We start from the raw sequence: 25527 nt of genomic DNA, 5'->3' as shown, positions 1-25527 counted from the left end.
ATGTCATCCTGAACTAGTAAACCTGGTGTGTGCTTCAGAAACCATAGTTTTTATAAACTCTGTAGTATACAATAGGATTTTTCAGAACGCGTCTGTTTTGTATCCTGCACCTTTTCCTCCTTTCAGCTTTGAATGGCTTCCCCCAAGGCTACACAGCAGCTTCATTATACAATTATAGAATACTGTACCTTTAACTACTAGTCCTTACCAGATCGGAGCTCTTTATAAATGGTGCAAATGTACGTTCAAAGCATTTGAGACTAAAAGTGTTACTTTTGATAACAAATCTGAAGTCTCCAAAGATAACAAATCTGAAGTCTCCAAAATGGTTTAAGTGAAAGAATGATGCTTAAACAGTCTGTATATATATATTTTTATCACATTCTCATAAGATCGGCAAGAGAAAATTCATTTGCTGTACATAAGATCAGCAAAAGAAATTTCATTCTCTGTACAGGTAAGACATCTTTCATAATACTGAAATATCAAGCAGAATGCAAAACGGAACACAAAACTTGCAGTTATTCATAAAGTACAGCAGTACAACCATACAGAATCTTCAAGCTTTTAAACATAATATTAACTTATAATAGATTTAATATTTTTCTTTAATAATCACACAAAAACAAACTGCATAAATATATCCTTATTAACATGTTACAAAAATACTGGTTCTATTGCTCTGTTTCCCATTATGGTTGCATTACATTTGGCAAGCACAAATACTCAATGAAAATGAAAGGGCAGAATACAGACAGAAAAACAGAAGATGTTAGTTGGGAACAGTGCAATTTGACCAATTTGTTGGTAGAAGGAGGCATGGGAAAAATCAAAGCTTTTACAGAAGCAAAAGCTAATCCTGAAAAGATTTACATTAATGTTTTAACGCTTACATCAAGAAGTTAATTCATGCTATAACAAACATGCAAACCTTCCCATGCCCACCAATAAGTGGTATATTTTGCACTATAGCAGCTGTGCTCATTTAAACCTATGCAGTCTTTTCTTGGATGTAGCTTGAAACAGCCTGATTGATAGAATGGATGAATAAGGAATTGACCAAATGTCCATGGGTTAGACCTTGTACCGATTAATGCTTGGCACATCAATTCATGGAGAGCGCAAAAATCAAATCCTCAAAAGAAAAGAAACCTGCAAATGTTTTTAGGGAGGAAAAGAAAAATCTATTAGGTCAGGCCAGATGTACAAAGTTTCACATCATGTATTGTCACTTCAGATTGTTAACAGCTAGTGATCTTCTAACTGTATACTTAGTCCAATTCATTCAATTCCACCAAACATGATACAATTGTAAATAGAGGCAATGTGCTAGGATTAGGGATGCACCAAATCCCAGTTACTGGCTGAACAGAATCTTTAAAATCATGTGCCTTTTTATCTTCATGCAAACAAGTAAAAAAGGTCTACCCCTTTGTTGCCCCAATTGGCACATGCAAACTAGGGTTTGGATCTTTCCCAAGGGATTTGGGATTCAGTCTAATCCTAGAGTAGTGGATTAGGTGCATCCCTGGCTAAGACTACAAAAAAAAACAAAAAAAAAAAAAAAACAAAACAAACAACATTATCAATCTCTGCAAATTATGAAAACTAGGTCTGCTATCCCCAAACTAGTCTAAATGGCAAAGTGGAGAGCCGAGAACATTTTTAATTGTTGTGACCCAAGAAATCAGAATGATGTAGTGCCAGTTCGAATAATTCCATACCTCCCAACATCTTGGAAATAGAGCGAAAGTGACAATGATTTGGCATGTGAAGTGCGCAAATTGTTTTGACCCCATCCATTTGTGGCCACACCCCCTAGTTACCATGTCCAGTTACAAATTTTGGCAAATTAAGAAAGTTTAAATACATTGTGGTAGTAGATGTTATTATAGTTTTAATAATGAAGGTGCATTGCCCTTTAAGATGCAAATCAGTTTCCCCAAGAGACACTTATCTTAAATTGTTACAAATTAGTTAGGCAAAAATGTAATGTATAAAATGTATAAAGGCTAGAGTGACTGGGTGTGTAAGCCATAGCCAGAACACTACCTGTTTTTCAACTCTTGCTTTCCAGATTGGTTACTGCCTGGTAACCAGTGACTTAAGGGCCACAATGGGTCAAATCTGTTGCTTTTGAATCTGAGCTGAATGCTGAGAATCAATGGCAAACTCACTGAAGACATATGTCCCATGTGGCCACCCCTTCAAGTCGCTGACTAACTCAGTTAGAGCTGAAAAGTAATGTTCTGGCTATTATGTTGACATCCAGTCACTTCAGCCTTTATACATTACATTTTTGCCTAAAAAAAACTATTAGAAACTTATTTTGCACAGCCTATTTACAGTTTATTTTCACACTGAACTGTTCCTTTAAGTTAGAAACTTTGACCTTCTGCACTGAACAGCCAGTTAGAAACTTTGACCTTCTGCACTGAACAGCCAGAAAAAGATACAAAGAAAGTTGAAGTAGACATTTCAGTTTAACCCGGGACTGCGGGTTGAGCCGTCAGTCAGGACTGTCTCATGAAAAACATGACAGTTGGGAGGAATGAGAACATACAGTGGACTCCGTAAAAGATACCAGACACACGAAGGCTAGTGCAGCGGGGGTAACCCCTACATGTTTATTACATCAGTGATGTAACGTTTTGGTCTTGTGGGAGAGGTGCCGACCTCTCTAACCAGCACTGGGCATAAGTTCAAGGAGAGGAGGTGGAAAGGGGACCATTGTGGATAATATACAGAGGACTGCCTTGAGAAACAAGTTCTTCCCCTAGCAATTAAATAAAATAAAATTTTATGGGGTAAAGTATGACAGAAAGCTACCCGTGCCTTTCCTTGCAAATGTATAATTTCTTACCCAAGAGCTTTAACAAAACTGCCGAGACTTCCACCCCTGCTGGGTTGCTTCAGATGGAGGATACCAACGCATCTGGAAAAGGCAAAGTAAGTTTTTACTGTCAGTGCATGTGAATTGCAAATCCATTATCCCAGTACATTAAATGTTGCTCTTGGGCTACTTGCAGATTTGGGCTTGGAAAACACCCCCTAGTTTGACAGAACGTATTACCCTTTTCCCCCCATAGTATTTTAGTCTTAGTCTGTGGTAATAAAGCCAACATGGGATTCCAAATATTTACATCTCAGAAAAAATAATGAGTTTGCTATACTTACAGGCAGGGTAGTAATTTAATGAATGGGACAAAACTAGAATAGACCACAACAAAAATAGCATTAGGCAGGCACCAATCTGGAACATCCAACAGAAAAATCCATGAGCCAAAAGTTAAATATAAAAATATATTCCTTTATTTTACACTACATCTAAAAGGATGAGCCTATGTTTAAGTGTCCCTGCGTGACATGAAACGCATTAGGCTTTATCCTTTTTAGATAGTGTAAAATAAAGTATTTTTATATTTAAAGGGGTGGTTCACAACCAGTTTTCGGATAGATCACCAGAAATAATTACTTTTTCCCCCCAATGACTTTATATTTTCTATATCTGACCGTTTAAGTGTAAAGTGTCATTTTCACCTTCTGAAGCAGCCCTGGGGGGGGGCAGGGGTCGCCGATCCTGTAAACTGTTCTAAATTGATACATTTAGTTGATACATTTCTTATTTGTCCCTGCTGAGCAGAATCTCTGGATTTCATTACAGGCAGCTGTTAGAATTGATACAAAAGTTACCAATACTCCAGCGATGCTGATGAGAAATGTATCAACTAAATGTTGCAAAATTGTAATGGTTTATTTAGAGTCTGCACCTGAATTACTGAGCTGTCAGACTCAACTACCAGAGACACGAACATTCAACTTTACACTTAGATTTTGGAAAAACAGTAAAAAAAATAAATGGAAAGTAATTGGAAAGTCTTTATTTCTGGGGAACAATCTAAACTGAATTGAAAAAAGGGTTTGGAAGGTGAACAACCCCTTTAACTTTTGGCTCATGGCTTCTATTTCTGTTGGATGTTCTGGATTAGTGTCTGCCTAATGCTATTTGTTGGTGAATTACTCCCCTATGCTGAAGGTCTGGAACATGAGCACCCGGACACAACTTGGAAAGCGGTAAGCTTATCCTAATGATTCAATAGATTTATGCTTTTCCTGATAATGTGGTTTATTGTATAGAATAGACCACATTTTATATATTCAGTTTTTAAGCTGCCGCAAATAAATTCACCAAGCAATTATCTGAATACTGGTGGGATTTCTCTCAGACTTGCAAGTGAAGCATTTTTTGGCAGTTTTAAGACTTACTGGACAAGCCGTTGATTCCACCTTGTACTTAAGAGTGGTTTAAGTTAACTTTTAGTATGTTATAGAATGGCCAATTCCAGGCAACTTTTCAATTGGTCTTCATTTTTTGTCAAATTATTCACTTTCTAATTGATTCTTTCCAGCTTTCAAATGAGGGTGTGACCCATGCTCTGTAAACCTATAAATGTATTGTTGTTGCTACTTTATTGCTCATCTTTCTATTCAAGTCCTCACTTATGCATATTTCAATCTTATTGAAAGCTGCTGAATAAAAAAACTAAACTCAAAACCACAATTAAAACCAGTTGTAAATTGTCTCAGAATATAATTTTACATTATACTAACCGTTAACCAAGCTGAACACCCCCTTTAAGCCTTGATTGCACAACCTACTTAAAACATGCATCCCCACAGCAGCAGTTTCTCCTCATTCCACATGAAGTTACAACATGTGAAAGGTGATAAACCACCAAGATTCATGGTCTTAACTAGGGTGTGGGAAACGCAAAACCAATTTTCATTGAACATTTATTTAGAAAACCAATCAACAAGTGTTTGGCAGAAGCACAATCTGCAGCAGAAGACGACCCAAAAAACAGTTTAGCCAACAACTGAAATGCATGAAGTGTTGGCAGCACAGGACTACTACTTAGAGCAAAACACACTATTTAATCCTAACAAGAAGGAAAAAAATATAAGTTCTACATAAAAATAAACCCCTTCACCATGAAGAGAAATCTGTAGATTGTTATTAGGATATAGTGGTTATATCCCCCAGACAGATGTTTTTTGTCCAGTGTTTGTAGCCGAGGGGGAAGGGAACTGAAGAAAACTACTGCTAAGAAACCACACAAAGTAACTGCTGGGGAGAAACATACCATTGCATATCTGTAAAGTGTAACCAACACTAAAATACAGGATTTGAACACCTAGTTCTTGTTCACCTTATCTACAAAGAAAAAAAAACAAAAAAAACCTAGATCCAACATACAAATCAATTTTCCCTTAATGATCCCCCACACACTGTTTCCCATAGTGTTCTTTTTAAACAAGATATCTCTGCATGTATTGCCTATCAGTAGCCAATATGGTTCTTTTAACCTGTCCAGTCAACCATGGTACACCACACAATCTGAAAACTGTAGGAAACTTCACTTTGTATGATTATCTTTGCATCTATGGCCAGATTTAGGATAAAGATATTCAGCTGCAGTAAAGAAAATCCAGTAATAGTATTTTATCATAACCTACTTACTGAGACTATATCCATAATTTTACAGGAGGTGGAGGTTAAATAAATCTACTTCAGATTAGCCTTCTCTCCTTGGGCAAAGTCTAGGATCACAAGGTGATTGTAATCAATAGCCAAAACACCCGCCACCTAGATTAGTCATTTACTCAGATTGCAAAAAAAAAAAAAAAAAAAAAAAAAAAAAAGGTATTTAACAGAACCCAGTGTTAAGGCCTATGGGCAAACAGGAAGATGGTAAGCATTAGAAATTTTAGTGTATGTTACAACTTAAAGAGTTAAAGTTAAGAAAATTTGTAAGATTTTAAATGCAGGTGCACTTGTTTTTATATTACAGGCTTTGGATCCATTGTCTGGAAAGCTCCAACTACAGAAAGGCCATCTCCCATGGACTCCATTATAATCAAATACAAAGTTTAAAAGATTATTCCCTGGATAAAGTAAAAGGTACTGTTATGATTACAGACTAATATATAAATCCTTATTATAAGCAAAAACAGTGAAAGGACATCTCAAATAAAAGTGGTCATATACTGAGATTTAAGCCGCCGATTCGGGTCCTTTAGACCAATTTGGCATTTTATCTGCCCTTGTATGGGGCCCTCAGAAAATTACCAGATCTTTATTGGGCAGGCTTGATTTTTCGGTCATATCAAGGACTGTATCTGCTCATTGATGTAGTCCTCACTTTTTGTATCCCTCTTGGGCCAGAAGATCACATTAGTATGATATCGCCCAGTCAGGGGAAAGATTCGGTTGTTTGGTGACCTTGCCAAACGACCTAATCTTACAGCGTATGGCCACCTCATAGCTAGCCATACACTACAAGATCTACTCTTTTTGCAGTGTCACCAATACAATGGTCTTCCCTGCCCCAGTGTACCCAACTAAGGGTGACCACACACACACAGTGGTCTGCTTGTTTGGCAATTCTCAGATATGCCCACATTGAGGTGGGAGATATCAGGCTGATCCGATAGTGGGCCCAACAATCTGATCATAATGTAGGCAGAACAGGCGGTCTGAGAGGGACCACATCAACAGACAGATTGTACTCACAATCAGATGAGATTTTAATCTAAAGGCCAACTTTCAGCCAGATATCTTTCAGGGTAGCCTGTCTGAGGGCCTCATGCACGGGCCAATAAGCTGTTGACTTGTCTGTCGGCAACTTTTTATCGGCCGGTGTATGCCCAGCTTAAGATGGATGATAGGGTCCTTATGCAATGGGTTTGTCATCAGATTACAGCAACAGAATGAGCCATCACAGCGAGGGCTGCATCAATGAGCCAATGGAGTCTGATTAAAAATGGGGGTTAAAAAAAAAAAAAAAAACCAAAGACCTGCCTCAATAGACATCTGGACAATGTGTCTGCTAGGCCCCATACACTGGCAGCTGCTAAATTGGTCTGAAGGGCATGAGTTGGCAGCTTAAATTTCATGTTCTGTAATCAAAAGTTATGGGATTTTTTTATTTTTGAATTATTCATGCAGCCCTCTTCCCACTAGCATGTTTAAAAAGTGCCAGTATAACCAATGAGAAGTTCAAGCCTTTCAGTTAATGGTTTGCCATTTAGCAGGATTGCTTTCTTAAAAGCTGCTCAGTTTATGCAAAGAACAGTTCAACTGAAGTGCTAGTCTACTGCTAGGTGGCAATGATTTAGAAAGGCAGGTGAAGGTTGGTTTTAAAGCATTGAAGCTATATTTCAAGTACCTTTAAATCCCCCCCCCCCCATCTATAATAATGGATAATAGCTTTTTTCTACCAGTAATTTATTTCTAGTTACCTGGGCATGAAGTGCAGCAGCGGCAGCAGCAGGGTATGTGAAAGCAGCATGTGGAATGGCTGGAGCAAGTTCTGCAGTATACAGTGGGTAGGGAGCCCAAGCTTCTGGTGATGCTGGGATTAGTGCAGCCCCAGTAAAGTCATCTATAAGCAGAAAAGCATTTATTTAATGCCAATAAATTGCTGGCTGAATGTGGTACAAGACTTTGGGGACAGGATGCTATACTTTACAATATGTAAAATAGTACCATAAAAAACTACACATGAGATTTACCCATTGTCTATTCTGCAGTAGCAGATTTTTAATATACTAGCAAACTAGCATGAGCAAAGGAAGTGGGAAAGTTAAAGGACAAGGCAACCACACTAAATCAGGTTACCAACTAGTTGTCCCACCTTTAGCTTTCCATAACTGCTAACTTTGTACTGCCCTATATGTATACTTTTGACATGTGACAAGTAAAACTTTTGCAGCTTTTGTAATTACAACCAGCATCCCCCCCCCCTTTCCATGTTACAAAGATACCTGACAAATTAGTTCCAATGCATGCGGCAAATTTTTTCTGCTTGCTGCTTTGGATAAGGCACCATCTACAAATCCTGGGTTGGATTATCTGTGCATAATCTGTCTGTCTTGATGTTAAACTACTTCACTACAGGAAGTTTGTCTCACAGGTATTAGGAACTAAACGGACAAATACTGCAGGATTAAGAAGCCATCTGTGCAGTAGGCTAATGCTTTGACAGTTTCTCTTTATTGAGGTTGCCTTGTCCTTTAAATAGTTTTAGCTTGGAGATACAAAATAGTACAAATTTGTATTCCACCAAATAAAGTATACATTTTATACCACAAGAAATAGCACACCGAAATGAACAGAAGACTGGCTTAGGTTTTCTTGAAAGACTGAGAAGCATTGTGGTCAGATAAAGCAGATTTTTTCTGGGGGAAATGCAGTGGACTCACATGGATCTCGTGCAATGAAGTGTGCGCCAAGTGCTGGGTGGAAGTTTGTGGGGTTTGGTGTAGCCATTAGTTTGTTCTTGGCCATCTTTGTGTTGGCCTTTGCAAACTCTAGCCGTAAGGTCTGTGGGTTCTCTGGGTCAAAACGGATGCCCTACACAAGGGGGAGGGGGAAAAAAACCTTGTTAATACAAAACTTTTGTTTTCGGTCTTTGCATACAATCCAGTATGAAGGTGTTGCAAATAAACAAGTTCTAGCGAACAAAGCTTAACTTGAGGTTAGTATTTTACACAGTTGTAAAACTAAAGCTGTAGGATATGAACACCAAGGTTAGATTCTGACCAGGACTATCTGAAAGTCGTCCAGCAAACAAAAAGGTTAAAGGAACAGCAACACCAAAACACAAATGGGGAATATAATAAAGTCAGCAACGGAAAAAATATTTGCAGTGTGAAAAGTTATGCCCTTGTGTGAACAAGGTTGTCTTTGCGCAAATTTAATATAGCTTTGTGAACCTGGAAACTGTTTAATGACCCACTACTGACAGGGTTTCCAAGTTTTATAGTTTGCGCCAGTGGATTGTTTGTATTAAATCTTCTTACTTAAAGTTATTTGCTCTAAAAGATTACAACACCTCCAAGCACTTAAAAGTAGGCAATGCACAATTAAAATTTGCAATGCAATAACAGATTGAGTATTAAGTTGTGAAATATGGCATTTTATTCTTATTTGTGCAAATTGTTTTGCTCTTTGAGACTTTACATTCCCCTCAGTGTCCTAAAGTATTAATGTACTGTTGTGCTGCACTGGAAAGTGTTAGTTCACACGAGGAGATTTGGGGAGATTGTCGCCTGGCGACTAATCGCCTCGTCTTCTGAGCGACAATCTCCCAGAACTGCCTCAGTGTGTTTTTCCATAGGCTATAATGAAAAGTCGCCTCGCCGATGCTTTTCCATAGTCGCCTCATGTGAACCATCCCTAAAAGTGGTGTGTTTACTTCAGAAACAAGACTATAGTTTAAATCAAGCCGTTGTGTAGCCATGATGATAACCATTCAATACTGAAAAAAGGAGACTATACACCGCAGATAACAGATCAGCTATATAATGGGATTCTTCAGATCTACTGTGTGTCCAGTGCTTGAATGTCTGCCCCCATACAGCAGGGCACCAGTACATTATATTACCTATCCTTTAAAGTGGACCCGTCACCCAGACACAAAAATCTGTATAATAAAAGTCCTTTTTTAAATTAAACATGAAATCCAATTTCTATTTTTTATTAAAGCATTCATAGCTGCTGTAAGCTCATTTAAAAATCTCAGCTGTCAATCAAATATTGTCTGCCCCGCCTCTATGCCTAGGCATAGAGGCGGGGCAGACAATTGCTTTCACTTTCCATTCAGCACTTCCTAGATGTCACTGCTCTCCCCACATTCCCCCATTCTCTTTACCATTTAATTGTGTAGCCAGGGCATGGGGATGGACATTAGGTCCCCCATTCTGGTGCACAAACAAGATTCTGAGATGATACAAGGCTTGTCTTAATAACAGTGTCCACAAAATGGCTCCTGCCTGCTTGTTATAATTATGAATTCCCAGACTGAAGGAAACAAGATTCAAATAATTTATATAGTGTAATTAAAGTTCATTTTGCTTGACTAATGTGATAAAATAGGATTTTGAATAATTTTTTTGGGTGACGGGTCCACTTTAAAGGAGAAGGAAAGCTACTGAGGCATTTTATTGCCAATAGATTAGCTGCAATAGTGCAAGCCAGAATGCTATATTTATTCTGTAGAATATTTTACCATACCTGAGTAAAAAGCTCTAGAAACTCTGTTTGTTTAGGATAGGAGCTGCAGTATTAATGTGGTGTGACATCACTTCCTGCCTGAGTCTCTCCCTGCTCTGGGCTCAGATTACAGTAGAGAAGGGAGGGGGTGGGGGGAGAGGAGCAAACTGAGCATGCTCTTGCCCAGGGCAATGAGGTTTAAGATGAAGGCAGGAAGTCTGATACAGAAGAGCATACGTACACAATAGAAGGAAAGAGATGCTGTGTTTCTTTTGACAGGGGACTCAGAGCAACATTACTTTGGGGGTTTACTGGTATATTTAGATGGACCTTTCTGATAAGGCTTACTTAGTTTTAACCTTTCCTTCTCCTTTAAACACTAATTTTTTGGTGTTATTCTTTGCTTTTTAGCTTGACTGGTGTAAGGGTACAATAACCTAGTGGGGGGAAAGAAAAAAAAAAACCACTATATAAGGATAACACAATAGGTTAATTTGTGACCCAATTTGCAGCAATATTTTGATGTGATCCGTAGCTTTAAATGATCTGCAATCATGACTTGAAAGCTGCACAAGCACAAAAATTAGCTGCCTGTTTCCAGGTCAGCCAAGGAGCTCATACAGCAGAAGACTTACACATGGGTGCACCTGACCACATTCCCCAATTGATTCCATTATATTCTACCTGTTGTACTCACGAGTGTTCAGAGTTGCATTTTACTCCCATTTGCATTCCATTGGTTTGTTTAGATGCAGCATTTTCTTACACATTCAGCTATCAATAGAATAGAGAGCTGCACATGGAACAGACCAAAATACACACAGCTATAAAAAAAAAAAAAATCTTAGTATGTAGGGAACTGGTCTTCATTTTCTGCATGTAACATTTTGCTTTTTGTTCAGCAGCAATCCAGCGGGAAATGGCAGCTGGCTCATAGGATCCAAGGTAGATATAACAAAACCATGAATGAAGACCAAAAGGTTGCTATAGGTGGTTATTCTATAACATAGAAACTAAACTACCTCTAACAATTCAGTGACTGCTGCTAGAGGTCATAAGTCCTTACTTACATTTAAGGCATTCTTTGCAGCTTCCGCTCCTGCCCTATTATCAAACGTAACAAAGCCAACAGGCTAAAGGGAAGAAAAGAATGGTTAGGACAGGAACAGTCAAACTTTCCTAGCATAATTAAATCTAGTAGGAATATATACCTGTTTTGAGGTAAGCTTGATTAGGGATCCTTCATAGCCCTATTAGAAAAAAAGTAGAAACATTTTAAAGAAGCATTAAAAAGTTGAACAAAATGTGGTATTATTGTAGCACAAGGGAGGTGGATGTGCTGGGCACTAGGTAGGGCTGGTCTGTACAACAGGGACAGCAGTGACAAGCTGCAGATCAGGTGTAACTGTACCCTCTGCAATGGGGTGGTGCTGTGGTTCCCATTAGCAGAACTGAAGTGGTTACCATAATAACCAGCAGTGCCTAAGGCTGTGCTCCGTCAGTGTGGAAAGATGTGATTATGCTGTGCAATTTAAGGATTGGATTTAGGAGAAATTGAGATGGGTATACATTCTTTAAAATGCTACATTATACAGACCCTTGTGCATTAATCAGCTTTAAGAAAGGTGTTCATTCATAACAAAAAAAAAAAGCAGCAAGGAAATTAAACATTTTAAAGTTTAGAATCCAAATCAATTTTGCCCATCTCAGTCTAATATGTAACGTGGCAGAATGGTAGAATCTGAAATTGTACCTTTCACTGTAGTTTGACCCCCAGCTTAGGCAAAAGAAAGGGAAAGAAAAAATAAGCCAGTTACTGGTTTTTGAACTAAGTGTTCCTGAACCAGTCAAATGTTGCAACCCCATCCCCATGACAATTCCCTTGAACCCAAAGCATAAGGCAAAAAGTGACAGGACTCCATTAATAAAACCACAGTTTTAAGATTCCCACGGATATGTAAGATGTCATATGTGCAGGTAAGAGTCAGCAATTTTAATTCAAACTAATGATAGCGCCATGCTTGTATGTGTTAAGACATTCTAGATGCCTATAAAAAAAAAAAAGTTGCTTAACTGTTTAAGCATAATATCCACTTATAAAATGTATATCAAAGAGAAGCTATTCAGGGTAGTCTCACATCTACAATAAAAGTAAAAATTAAATTGTTATACATGTCAAATTACTACCTACAGCTTCATAAGAGAATGGAAGTTAAAGAATTCAAACATTTAAATTTTAAAAAACCAATTGGTGTTTTGTAAAGTGATACAAGGTGCATCACTCCATAACCAATAGGAATCCTGCTGGTTCCAGTTAAAAGCTTACCTTAAATGGTCGAAAAAGCAAGTAAAGTTCCCTGGGTTTGATGTCAATAGGAAGCCCACTAACAAACAGAGTTCGTACCTGAAAGTGAAAGGAACAATTTTCACAAGATAAACACAAGGCATCTGTTACAGATTACCAGTTTAGTTGCACATTATATAAAAGGCCAAAAGCAATGGCCACTGATCACATTGAGAAGTTGATTGGCTGCCAGCACCTTTCCTGCAGTGCAGTCTGCCAGTGGTTCACCTTTATAGTCTGGGGGGGAAAAAAGGGGAGCAACAAGTGTGACAGATGGGCAGTATGAATATTGGCCAATTTTTTTAACCTGTTTTCTGAAACAATTTTTTTTTTTAAAGACACAAGGGGTTATGTCATAAGGCATCACGTTTGTCCACAGGCAGTAACCCATAGAAAACAAACAGAAGTAGAATTTACTGGTCACCTGTTTAAAAGCAGAGATCCTATTGGTTACTGCTCCTGGGCAAACATTGGTGAATTTTATTGCATATGGGGAGTGTCTCCTTCAAGTCATTCCTGCCCTTGTGCAACTTTACAAGGCAACAGGAGAAAAGGTTGGTCTGCAGATGGGGTACCCAGAAACTTACATTAACTGATCTGCAGCTATTATCCATACTTCAAGGTGTATGCACAGACATGACGCCTAGTGAGCTCTGATAAGTGTTGAAAGCTTAAACCATCAGAAATACTTTCCCTACATAAATAAGCTCTGAGGTTATAAACACATTTACAGTTTTGCCAAATCCACAGCCTTGTTAACCTCAATTTATGCAGTTATACTCAAGACTTCATATATTTTACATGTTCATCAAGAGGTTTTAAGATGTACGGACCAGTGTTGCTAGGCAAGTTGAGGCCACAAAGCAGTCATGCATATATAAGATCTTAACCCACTTTGCAGCCCTATTCCATCCTCTAGTGGAAACCAGCATGCCTTCTCTACTTGGATTTGACAGAAGTGGTAAATATTTTAGTGGTTTCAGAAGCATTTAGCCCTGACGCAGAATGTTGTTCTCACTGAGACAGAAAATATCCCTGGTGGTTTAAGAAATGAGTTGCTTATAAATGCAGAAGTAACAGTGCGTGACAGGTGTTAGGCAGGAGGGGTGGACAGTAATGATTAGTGGAAGGTGGTTGCAGAGATGCAGAAAACAGCCTCCGACTACATAACAGGCATACCTCCTTCTATGATAAAGCTAAACCTGATCAAAAACCACCCATAGATGTTGGTAAATTGACATATGCGGGATGGTGAACAATGCTACATTTGTTTAATGCAGAAGAAGGCCAACAGCCAGCACCAGGACTCTGCTAGTGGTTGCCTTGAATGGTTACTATTAAGTGTAGAGGCTCTGGCAAGACAGATTCAGTGATACAATTTGCCACCAGACTAGTTTACAAAAAACACTAATCAGCTGGAAATAACTGGTATGTCAGATGTAATGGTCTGCTATTTACAGGTTCTTCATACGAGAGAGAATCTTTTAGCAATATGCAGAGGACAAATACCACCAGATAACATACACTATGATCAATAAGTGCTGGTCTGGAGTAAACTTTGGTTAATGGGTCTTATTCCAGGCAAGGAGGCAAGTTTTGGTTTCATAAAACCAGGTGTAATGTCAAAACAAGCCTCCTGTAGGCTGGCAGATCACATGAGGGCTAACAAATAGCTAGTCACAGCTTATATAGTACCACCCCCCAGAACTTTTTATGCTTGTGCTGCTTCCACAACTCTAACATTTGAATATGGCTTAAGAGTAAAAAAAAACAAGTTGGTGACTCCAAGCAAAGGGCTATATGGTACACCGACAGGATGCAAGGAAATTAAATTTCATGTTTTCAAGTAAATACTCTGCGTAAGGCTATACCTTTGCAAAAACAAATACAACCCCCCAGCATTGATTTCAGGAAAATAGGTAATTAAAAGAAATAAAATACATGGATAGAGACATTTTATACATGGCAGGTTCTGAAATTGACCCAGTTTAAAGTGCACCTAGTCCTTAGAAACTATGCATTTAATTTGCCCTTTACACATTTGTGGCTCATTTTCTACTGGCAGTACCCTTCAGAAAAGTAGACTACTTGTGCCAGATATCATACATTAGATTTAACCTTTACATTGCATCATATGTTGCTTTGGATTATTTATTTTTTTTTTAAACAAACCCTTGCAGGTTTCTTAAGTGCATATATGGTATGTCAGCTCTACACACAATTTAAAGTCAATGTCCCCTACAACATACCATTTTAAGTTATAAAGTAATGCCCAACTAACAGACTTATTTCCAACAGGCAATTAGCATAATGGAAGTCTTAAGAAAATGACATCAAAGCATGTTGGCTAAAGTAACCAATGTGTGCATGCATTGGGCTTTTATGAAGCATCTGTGCTCACACAAGCCAGAGGATGGACTTTAGTACATAAAGAATCTCACTATATTGAAGTAAATCCCTCATGAAAGTATTCTGTCCCGATTCATAATTAAGTCCAAAGAACTGTAGCACATTGTTGTTAAGGTGAATCCTCTACATCATAGTGATTTTATTGGATCAAACATCAAGTAGACAAAGGAAAGGCAATGTTTTGGGCCTAACTGGGCCCTTTATCAAGCCTAAGGCCTTTCCTACTTGGGATTTGAGCCAATAAAATCACTGATGCAAAGAAGATTCACATTAACGATGTGCTGCAGTTTTGAAATACATTTTTTCAATTAAACACTGAAGAGGCAGTTCAACATACTAGATAATTAGAATAGAGAAATCTGTAGATTTGCTCACATAGTACTACTAATGGATAACACATATACAACAGCTGCTACACAAGTAGAGTTTACCATGCAATATCAATGTATTTACAACACAGATCTATGTCATCAGGGTCCAGAAGTTTTTGCCAAATAAAACTGCTAGTTAAAATCCAGCTAACAAAAAAAATATAACTCCACAAAACCACCTTTTTAGAAGGGCACAGCTCTAGAGCTAGATTAAAATATCCAAACATGTTAGAATACAAAACGTTAAGCTGGGAAGATTTAACGTTTTACAAAATGAAAAATATTTATTGATATTAAAACTAATATCCTGGTACCACACAATTTCTTCCTTCCAAAGGGTTAAATTGAACAGTTTGCTGTGTAGTACAAGTAAGCCATAGTACATGGAGCTATGATTTAGGATGACATTCCATAATGCTGAGAACAAGCACTGGACTTAGTTTTGACAAACACAAGGAAAGTAAAATCTGCACTCAAGTAAAAAGTGTTTTTATCTTAACTTGGTGCTGCAGTCTGCTTACAAAAGTGGGGATACACTTCGAAAGCAATATGTAGCCAAATATGGATTTGTAGTAGTGTCTCAGGCAAGCCATGTTATCCATGCCACATGCTTCCCTTGGAACAGATACTTAGATTTGATTAAAAGCTAATCAAATGCAGCCTGGCACTCAATATACATGTTACATAAACCAACATCTGCAAAATGTAAAGGCTTAACACCTAAATAGAGATGTGTTCCAAAGGCCAATATTCATGGGGGCAAATGCCTTTTACTTCCTCATCTTAAAAAAGGTGACAACCAGGTACACCTGTAATTTAGCACAGCCATACTGTCAGGCTCCCCACTTTGTAACATGCACACCATAGCATGAAATAATGTTGCACATAGTAGGTACAAGAAGAGTATCTATATATACACAGTTATTGGATGCAACAATGACATTTTACATTAGAAACAAGGCCAAACTATCCAAAACACAACTTTGTATAAAAATATAAAAGCCTTTGCATACATATTGCTTTAGAGAAACTAGACAGAATGTTAGGGAGGTTTAGGACTTTGCATGAGGAATATAACACTTGTGGGCAGTCATCAGCCCTACAACAGGAGAACTTGGGTTCTGCTGGCTACTAAAAAGTCTATACAGAAGAGAATTGCACCCTGTGATAGCTACATCTGCAAAGTTTGTATGGTGATCCAAGACGGCCTTTTCAGCATTACACTTTTGCCCTTGTGCACAGTTGCAACTTATCTTAAATATGAAGCTGGTACAGCTATAGGGCATAAAGTCGTGGCTTTTATAATGTGGTTACACGGAACACAGGAAATGTGCAGTTTTTATTTTAGAACCATCATGAGCTTCCAAGAGAAAAAAAACAAACCAAACAACTAGTAGTTGCACCGAGTAGAAAGGCAACCCCACAGGCAATTTAAATGTATAAAGCTTTCATCTGCAATGGTTTACTTATTGAAGTAAAATCCCTACAGTGTCAAGCAAACATTTCTTGTATTTAAACATGTCCAATAGAAAAAACAACCTCAATATTCATAGTAGCAGTAATGAGATCCACCCAGTTTGCGCAGTTAAATTCCAGGTCGAAAATTCTGTCTGAAATCCCAGCCTGTGCCCAGTGATTGGCAGGCCACCACAAACTTGTTACACTGGAGAAGAGGCAGATCTGTCCATCATGCCAACACATTGACTCAACTACATTCACATTGCATGTATCTGACCAAGATTTTATGAAAGTTAACTACAGTTGACAAAGCCCGATCTCAAACCAAATCTGAACCCTCATTTATTTAAATCAGAGTGGGGTTGCATTTAATTTTCGAGCCTTGTCTTGTGCAAAAGGGTTAGGTTTTTGTTTGGCTCAACACTTATTCAGCCAAATCCTACAAAAGTGTGGTGAATACCTAAAAACATGGAATGAGATTGTAGGGTTTGGCCTTAAAATATCAAAGCTTGCCAGTAGAAACATGGGGTCCATGTGCACTTAGCCCATACTTAGCAGGATCTGTGTGTCTTCTCAGCTCTGACATTAAAGAGGTTGTTCATCTTTCAGTTCAGTTAGTTTTAGATTTGTTCACCATAAATAGATTTTCACTAATTACTTTCTATTTTCTATTTGTGACAGTTTATCTAATATTAAGTGTAAAGTTTCATTTTTTACCTTCTTACGCAGCTGGTGGGGGTGTCAGACTAACTGTTCTAAATGGATACATTTAGCAGATACATTTCTTGTCATTGTCCCTGCTGAGCAGAATCACTGAGTTTCATTAAAGGCAGCTGTTAGAATTGATACAATAGTTGCGAATATTCCACAGATACTGTTGAGAAATGCATCAACTAAATGTAGCAAATTGTAATGGTGAGAATGCAACTGGATCACTGAGCTGACAAGACACTAGACAGGAACCTTAAACTTCCAAATCGGAAGTGTTTTATGGTTAAGCTGAAAGCATAAAGGAATTGTTCAGTGTAAAAATAAAGATTGGGTAAATGGTAGGAATGCAACGAATCCAGGATTCTGCCTTTTTCAGCAGAATTCAGATGAATCCTTGTGTCAGGCTGAAGCAAATGTTAATTTGCATATGTAAATTAGTGGCAAGTAGGGCAAATCGTGACTTAGTCACAATTGACAATTTTTCCTTTCCTACCTCTAATTTCCATATGCAAATTAGGGTTTGGTATCCGGCCAAATCTTTCAGGGCATCCCTAGTAAATAGATAGGCTGTGCAAAATAAAGGTTTCTAATATAGTTAGCCAAAACTGTAATGTATAAAGGCTGGAGTGACTGGGTATGTAACAATAGCCAGATCTCTTCCTGCTTTTCAGCTCTTAGTTTACACTGATTGGTTACCAGGCAGTAACCAATCAGAGACTTGAGGGGGGCCACATGGGTCATATCTGTTGATTTTGAATCTGAGCCGAATTCCACGGATCAATTGCAAACTCACTGAACAGATATGTAACCCCCCCCCTCAAGTCACTGACTAGCTCAGAGTTAGAGAGCTGAAAAGCAGGAAGTAGTGTTCTGGCTATTATGTTACACATCCAGTCACTCCAGCCTTTATACATTACATTTTTGGCTATCTATATTAGAAACTTTTATTTTGCATAGCCTATTTACACAGTTTATTTTTACACTGAACAATTCCTTTAAGACTATTGCAAAAGCATAAGTATTTAAAAAATGAAAATGCTGGAATTCTGAAATATTGCAGATGTCTGAGCCACTGTCCAGCTTAAAAAGGCTTACAAGAACTCCGCAGGAATGGACATTCAGAATGGTAAAGCAAAACAGATAAAGCAGCTGCACTGAACTGTAAACACTTTGCTACAGCAGTTTTAAACCTTGCAGCAAGATAATTAAAACCAAGCCATTGAATGGGTTGTTCACTCTGTTGGTTTGAGATATTTTTTTATTTATGACAGTTTTTCTAATATTGAAGTGTTAACTTTTCATTTTTCCCTTCTAAAGCAGCTCTGGGATGGGGGGGGGGTCAGTTCCTCGTGAGGAAACTTTGTGCAACTTCAGAAATAAACGTGACACGAGTGCATTGCCACAGGTGGTTTTTCATTGAAGCAGGCAGAATACACGGGGAAGCAGTTTGGGGAGATTAGTCACCCCAAAGAAGAGGCAATTAGTCACCAGGCAACCAAGTCTCCCTGAATCTGCCCCATGCCCTTAACTGTTCTAAATAGGGATGCACCGAATCCACTTTTTTGGATTCGGCCGAACCCCCGAATCCTTCACGAAAGATTCGGCCGAATACCGAACCGAATCCGAACCCTAATTTGCATATGCAAATTAGGGGTGGGAAGGGGAAAACATTTTTTACTTCCTTGTTTTCTGACAAAAAGTCACGCAATTTCCCTCCCGCCCCTAATTTGCATATGCAAATTAGGATTCGGATTCGGTTCGGCCAGGCAGAAGGATTCGGCCGAATCCGAATCCTGCTGAAAAAGGCAGAATCCTGGCCGAATCCCGAACCGAATCCTGGATTCGGTGCATCCCTAGTTCTAAATTAATACATTTGGTATATTTGTCCCTGCTAAGCAGAATTCCTGAATTTCATTAAAGGCAGCTGTTAGAATTGATACAATAATTGTGAATATTCCATACTGCTGAGAAATAGATTGGCTAATTCTATCAAGTAAATGTAGCAAATTGTAACAGTTCAGAATCTGCTCCAAAATTACAGAGCTGCCAGACGGGAAGCCCAGAGAACATTAAACTTTAAACAGTAAAAAAAAAATTGAAGTCTTTGTTTATGGTGAAAAAAAAAAAAAAAAAAAAAAACAACATTTCACCAATTGGATGCAAATAAATTGTGTTTATCTGCTGTAAGCACACACCATATTTATAGTGCCAAGCTTTGGCATTTGCCAAAATGCTTTATCTTTGGTATAAGCAGAGCTCCACAGCAAAGCCTTGTTAGGGTGTCACACTAAATATGTCCAGTGCCCCTATAGGGTCCTTCCAATTTCCTGGGTCCCATAGCAGCTGGACTTCAGCCAAGACAATTTATGTGCAACAATGTAAGCGCATGTGTGCACACAGGACTGACTTGAAACAATGAAGTAAAAGTCAATCATACATGATATTTAGAGTGCTATTTTTGTTACATTGTTTCAAGTGACAACCTGTAGGGCAGAAAGGAATTATTTAATAAAGTGAGCACTACAAAGCAATCCATTTGTTTTAATTTAATTATAGTCAGTCTAACAGAATCGGTCCATCACAGTTAAGCTGACCATACATGCACTAAAGTCTTGCACAATTTTGGGTATGTGGAAAATGCCAGACCCTCACTATTTAGTGGGCTGGTGGGGGCCGTTTGTGTGCTTGAAATGCCAGGGTTTATTTTGAATCCTAGTCCAGACCTGTCCTAACCCCAAAATGAGAAGTGAAGCATATACCTTGAACAGTACACTGTGATCAGTCAGTGGATTAAAGTGTTCAATACATTAGCTGATCGTTCTGTATTTGTCAACCCCCCTATGGCCCCTATGGGTGGCCAGTGCGAATGGTATTCGCAATTATTTATAAATCAAACATTATTTAGCACTTGTATAATAGTTTTATATATGAAACATACGTATTATATACCAACAGCCACATGGAAAAAGTCCTGCTCATGAATTAAGGCGCGTTTAGTTCATGTAAGAGACTAACCAGTATGTAGACATGCCTGCAAGTAGTTCAGCTTTTTACGAAGTGAATAAGGTTTGTGCTGACATTTCCTGCAGAGAATTCTTTTACCACCTAGATTCGTTTTGGGGAGATTTCACTCACCTGTAGCGCAGGAACCGAATTGAACCCTATCAGTCCCTGCGCCAAAAAAGGCTTGTCAATTCGACTGCTTTTGTTTATCAGATTAACGATTTTTACCTTACCACACAGGATTTACCTTGGACATTAGAATAACCACTCCAGTGCCTATATTCCCTGACAGTTTACCTCGGCACAGTACAACTACGTAGTCGCATTTAAATAAAGCAGAGGACTCTCAGGAGGCGCCTGTGCCAAGATATGTAATCTTTGGGCCAAGCGTACTGCGTTAAATGGGGTTATTTTCTGTAAGTGAACTTTAATAATATGATGTTCATGCTTTATGGTTGAGTTAGAGAGTTCTCCCGTCCTAGCTACCCTAGCAACCAGGCATTTATTTGATTAAGCGCTTAGAAAATAAATAGGAGAGGGCATGAATAATAAACGGTAGAAACAACTCTGTAGCCTTACAAAGCATTTAGATGGGTACAATGCCCCCCCACCCAATTTAAAAGGTGGAGTCAGAGAGAAAACGCAAATAATTCATAACCTATAGAATAGAAAATTAAAGCAAATTGAAAAGTTGCTTGGAATTAGCCATTAAACACCCTTTAATAAGTGCATGGGTCTGTTTGCATAGCTGGTACTACAACTGGCATTCTACATCCTTAGCCTAGAGATAACCTTTGAACTGAGGCCTCTGCTCCCTCACAGCATCTGGTGCCAGTGTTGGATCCCTACCCCCCCCCCTAAAATACTCTCCTGTACCATAGAATACTGGAAAACTATATTTAAAGTAACAAAAAAAAAGTTTAAGGAATTACGGTATAATGTACTGTTGCCTTGCACTAGTAAAACGTGTTTGTTTACCTTAGAAACATTACTATAGCTTAAATAAACAAGCTGATGTGTAGCCATGGGGGCAGCCATTCAAGCACAAAATACGCAGCAGTTACATGGTATGTTTTAAATAACCCCTTTTCTACACTAGAGTAGATTTTCTGTATCCTGTGCCTTTTTCAGTTTTGAATAACTGCGCGTGTGCCACACAGCAGCTTGTTTATATAAACTATAGTAGAACTTTTAAGTAAACACCAATTGTACCAGTGCAATACAACAGGAATTACTTTTTTGGTGTTACTGTTAACTTTAAAATATTCTAAATTACCTAGACCCTTTCTAAAAAAAAAAAAAAAAAAAAAAACCCAGCGGATTTACTTTTGGAAATTAGGTTTTGTGCTTGCTTGAGAAAAGTTGCATTACCAGAAGTATAAAATGCAGTGGCATAGCTATGGGGCCAGTAAGAATCTAAACCTACAGCTTGCCCCCTCCTGCTACCCCACCTATTCTTGCCCCCAACAGTTATTAACCGGCTTATATACACGGTGTATATAGGGATACAGGAGGGCCTAAGTATTCACAATTCAAAATTAAATTTAGGGTTTTAAATTTAACTTTTTTTTGATACCATAAACCAGATTTCCGCAGATTCTGGGGAAAACAAAACAGGAACAATTCAAGACAAGGTACAAACAGAGGAATAGGTTCACTAAAGGCGAATAAAGGTCGACTACACTATAGGTCAGCCAAATAAGTAACATGGTTTAAAAATATTAAGTCCTGCTAAGACATGTTATTGCTCCATTGCATAGCTTCTTGAAAAGCCGACTTGGCAAAGCACAATCTTTAGGCAATTAGCTGGCAGTCAGATTCTGGAGCAACACTTGCCTGGTACCAAAACACAAAAAGCCAGATCTTACGTTTCTCAGAATAGAGATTTGGGGAATGTATTAGTCTTGGGGGGGGGGGGGAATTAAAGTGGCAGCTTAGACAACGCATAGATTTAAAGTATACTTGCACATAGTTTTTATTAGTCAGTTATTGTAAGCATGTATGGTTAAAATTGTTTTTTTAATTTATTTTGTTTTAACTTAAGATTCCATTGTTAACGCATAGCTAGTTCAAATTGTAATATGCGCTTCTGCCTGGCAAAAGCAGTATACAGCGTTTTTAAAATAACTTGGAGTTGTGCAAGATTAGAGGAGAATGCTGCTAGATGCACTTGTAGACAGACACTGGGAATGGGAAAACAGCTAAGCTCCCTTATAAGGAGTTTTGAGCAGGTTCAGTCCACTGGGTGCAGTGTAACTTCAGGCATCTGTATATATTAACTCGGCTTAAGGAATGCGTTGAATAAAACACATTAACCAACATTCAGTCCCACGCAGACTATTAGAACGTAAGGGGCATAGCCAAGGTTAAATATCAAACCATACATACAGCTTACAAATATTTTATTTCTTTGAATTAGTAAACACTATTGAGGGTAAACCCATCCTCAGCATTTACAGATAATCTGACAGCTGTTATAGTTCGCTTCTTTGCACTTGCTGCTATTGGACAGAAGAGTTAGTTACAGATACAAATAACTTTTTTTGGAGGATGGGAATTGGGCGCATCCACGTGACCAGTTTAGAGTCTGGGAAGAGCCCAAGAAACTGCACAGAGGGGGAGACCGGACACTCATCATTTGTTTCAAGAATGACCAGGGAGTGAAGCGTAGAACCCAGACCACGATAAGGCTATAGTTTAGTCAAAGGATAGTTATAGCACCAAAGCACTGAAGTGCCCAGGTAGTATTAACAGATACGATCTTGAGCCAAGAGACCAGATAGAAACTGTGCTGCTAGTGTGTATACAAGTTAAAGAGATACCGATAACAGAAAATAAAACTTAATATGGTCTTTGAATGCTATTTATAGTTTTGCCATAAAAGTATCTGCCTGATGCTTTTACATCATCTTCCTTGCACCCTTTTTCCCTATAAGGGGGCTGCCATATATGGGCAGCAGTAGTCCCTTAGCATTAGAAACTGACAAGTTAAGTTTAGAATCAGTATCACTTTAATTCATACAAGGGCCTTTAGTTAAAGTGGGAGTTAACTTAGTATGATATTAACAGGGATATTCTGAGACGATTTGCAATCGAGTTTGCATTTCTTATGATTTGTGTTATTTAGCAACTCCCATTTGCAATCTAGTTGCTATGGGGCAAAATACCCTAGCAACCATGTATTGATTTAAATACAAGACTGGAATATGAATAGGAGATGCCTGAATAGAAAGGAGTAATAAAAAAGTAAGTAGGGATACACCAAACCGATTAGTTTCAGGATTCTGCCTTTCAGCAGAATTCGGCCTTTCAGCAGAATTCGGCCTAATCGAATCCAAAATCCACTATTTTGGATTCTGCTGAACCCTTTGCAAAAGATTCGGCAGAATACCAAACCGAATCCTGGACGGAAATCGCATGATTTTTTTGTCACAAAACAAGTAACAACAACAACATCCACCATCACAAAAGGTGTAGCCAAAGCATTTATTTTAAGATGGTGCCAGTGACCCCCCACTTAAAAAAAAACTAAGAAATAATGGCCAATTGAAAAGAAAAGAATTAGCCACTCTTTTAAACTTAAGGCAAAGGTGAAGCACCACTTTAGTTTGTTAGGCGAGTTCATTGGTAGATCTGTCCAGTAGAGACCCTGAAAATTAAAGGCTCATGTATGTTCCGAGTTCTGACCTTGCTAAGCTAAACTAAAGGAGAAAGTATGGGGGGGGGGGTCACTCACCTCTTCCTCTATATTATTATTGTTGTGCTCCGTGTCTGACTTGATGCCGCTCATGGTGTACAAGCCAACAACTGATTCGTCCTTGGGCTCCACGGTGGCGTCTCGGGGTCGCTGGGAGTCAGAGAACTCGTGTTCCTTCCCGCTTGGTGTTTCTCTGGTGGCTGCGTGTATGGGACCGGAGTCAGCTCCTAACAGCACTCTTTGCTAGTTGCTGGAAGAGGTGTAGCGGTGCAGTGTGGGTGCGGAGTGTCTGCTTGTGCGCTGTATAGAGGTGTGTATGTGCCAGTGCTTAGGTGGGAAAGTGCAAACGAGTCAGGGCGATTGAAAGCTCTTTATACCAGCCCCTTCCTGATGTCCAGGCTTAATTAAGAAAAGGGGAGGATTAGGAGAGGGGAGTAAGGAGCGCACCGGCTTCCAGTTTGCTCATCAATTAAACTTCGAGGAGCTGAGGAGGAGGGGGTGGGTTATGTCCTGCGATGCTGCTAATGGAACCAGCTGGGTGTCCTCCTCCTTGTGTATCCTGGGAGATGCACCAGCCAATCATCGCCTTCCCGACCAACCAGCTGTTTCTCCCTGGGAAAAAAACTTCTTCAACTTTGATGAACTTGCGCTCGTGAAGTTTCTTAAAGGAGCCGGCTTTCGCGTTCCACAGTGTGTGGGCGATTTTATGTGGAATTACTACTGGAATGTAACTGCAATGGCAACGTTGCTTTAGTAACCGGACTGCTGGCCAGTGAGGTCTCGCCGGTCTGTTTAGTTATGAAGACCCTTTTAGCCACCTTTCTCTTGGTAACCCTTTATCACTATCGTTTTGTGTATTTCTCAACCTCCATCTGTTAAACTAGATCTTCTTGAGTGGCCGTGGTGAAATTACTATATTACACAAATGCTTGCTATTTATACATAGTTCTTGTTATGTCTTATCAGGTGGTTACATTTGTCTACATGAAATATGTGTTGGGCATGCTTGAAAATTCTGTTGAATTGAAAATGCTGTTGTGTATGCTTGAACATTCCATTGGGAGGACTCAGGACTGCATTGGTGTGTTGTTGCTGTGGTCCTTATTCATCAGGCCTCTTGTAGGATCCTGTTGTTGGCCCTAAAGCTCACCATTTAATTAGCTGGCAGTGCCAAGCCAAATATGACTTGCACCAAGGTTACCCCCACCCTTCAACTACTGCCCTGTCATAGAGAATTATTGAAAGTCAAACAAGAGGTAGGATAGGAATGAAGCTGAGGTACACACCTTGCATGTGCCTCTTCTGTCTAGCCCTAATTATGGTCCTGCAGCCTGATTTGGCCCAGCTCTTGGGTGTTTAAACTGGGCAAAGACCCACTCTTTTGCCTACATTGCCAAGCAACACAATGATTGGACACGTTTAACTTTGAACTAAAAATTTTTTTCATATAGTGAAACACATTCTCTTGCATTATTTA

At 38.9% G+C, this 25527-nt stretch overlaps 1 protein-coding gene across 2 annotated transcripts; it reads right to left on the bottom strand.

Annotated features, from left to right (window-relative positions):
• Positions 1-356: 356 nt before the first annotated feature.
• rbpms2.S (RNA binding protein with multiple splicing 2 S homeolog) lies at positions 357-24529 on the bottom strand. Of its 2 annotated transcripts, NM_001088395.1 has the most exon segments (8): positions 360-1152; positions 2864-2935; positions 7303-7445; positions 8266-8416; positions 11128-11190; positions 11269-11307; positions 12384-12461; positions 24090-24460. In NM_001088395.1, coding segments are annotated over 7 exon segments (591 nt in total). In that variant the 5' UTR covers positions 24144-24460; the 3' UTR covers positions 360-1152; positions 2864-2872.
• Positions 24530-25527: the final 998 nt, after the last annotated feature.

The sequence above is a fragment of the Xenopus laevis genome, chromosome 3S (assembly GCF_017654675.1).
Source record: "Xenopus laevis strain J_2021 chromosome 3S, Xenopus_laevis_v10.1, whole genome shotgun sequence".
NCBI lineage: Eukaryota > Metazoa > Chordata > Amphibia > Anura > Pipidae > Xenopus > Xenopus laevis.
The sequence above is the reverse complement of the archived record's forward strand: the minus strand, read 5'-3'. Positions and strand labels throughout refer to the sequence as shown.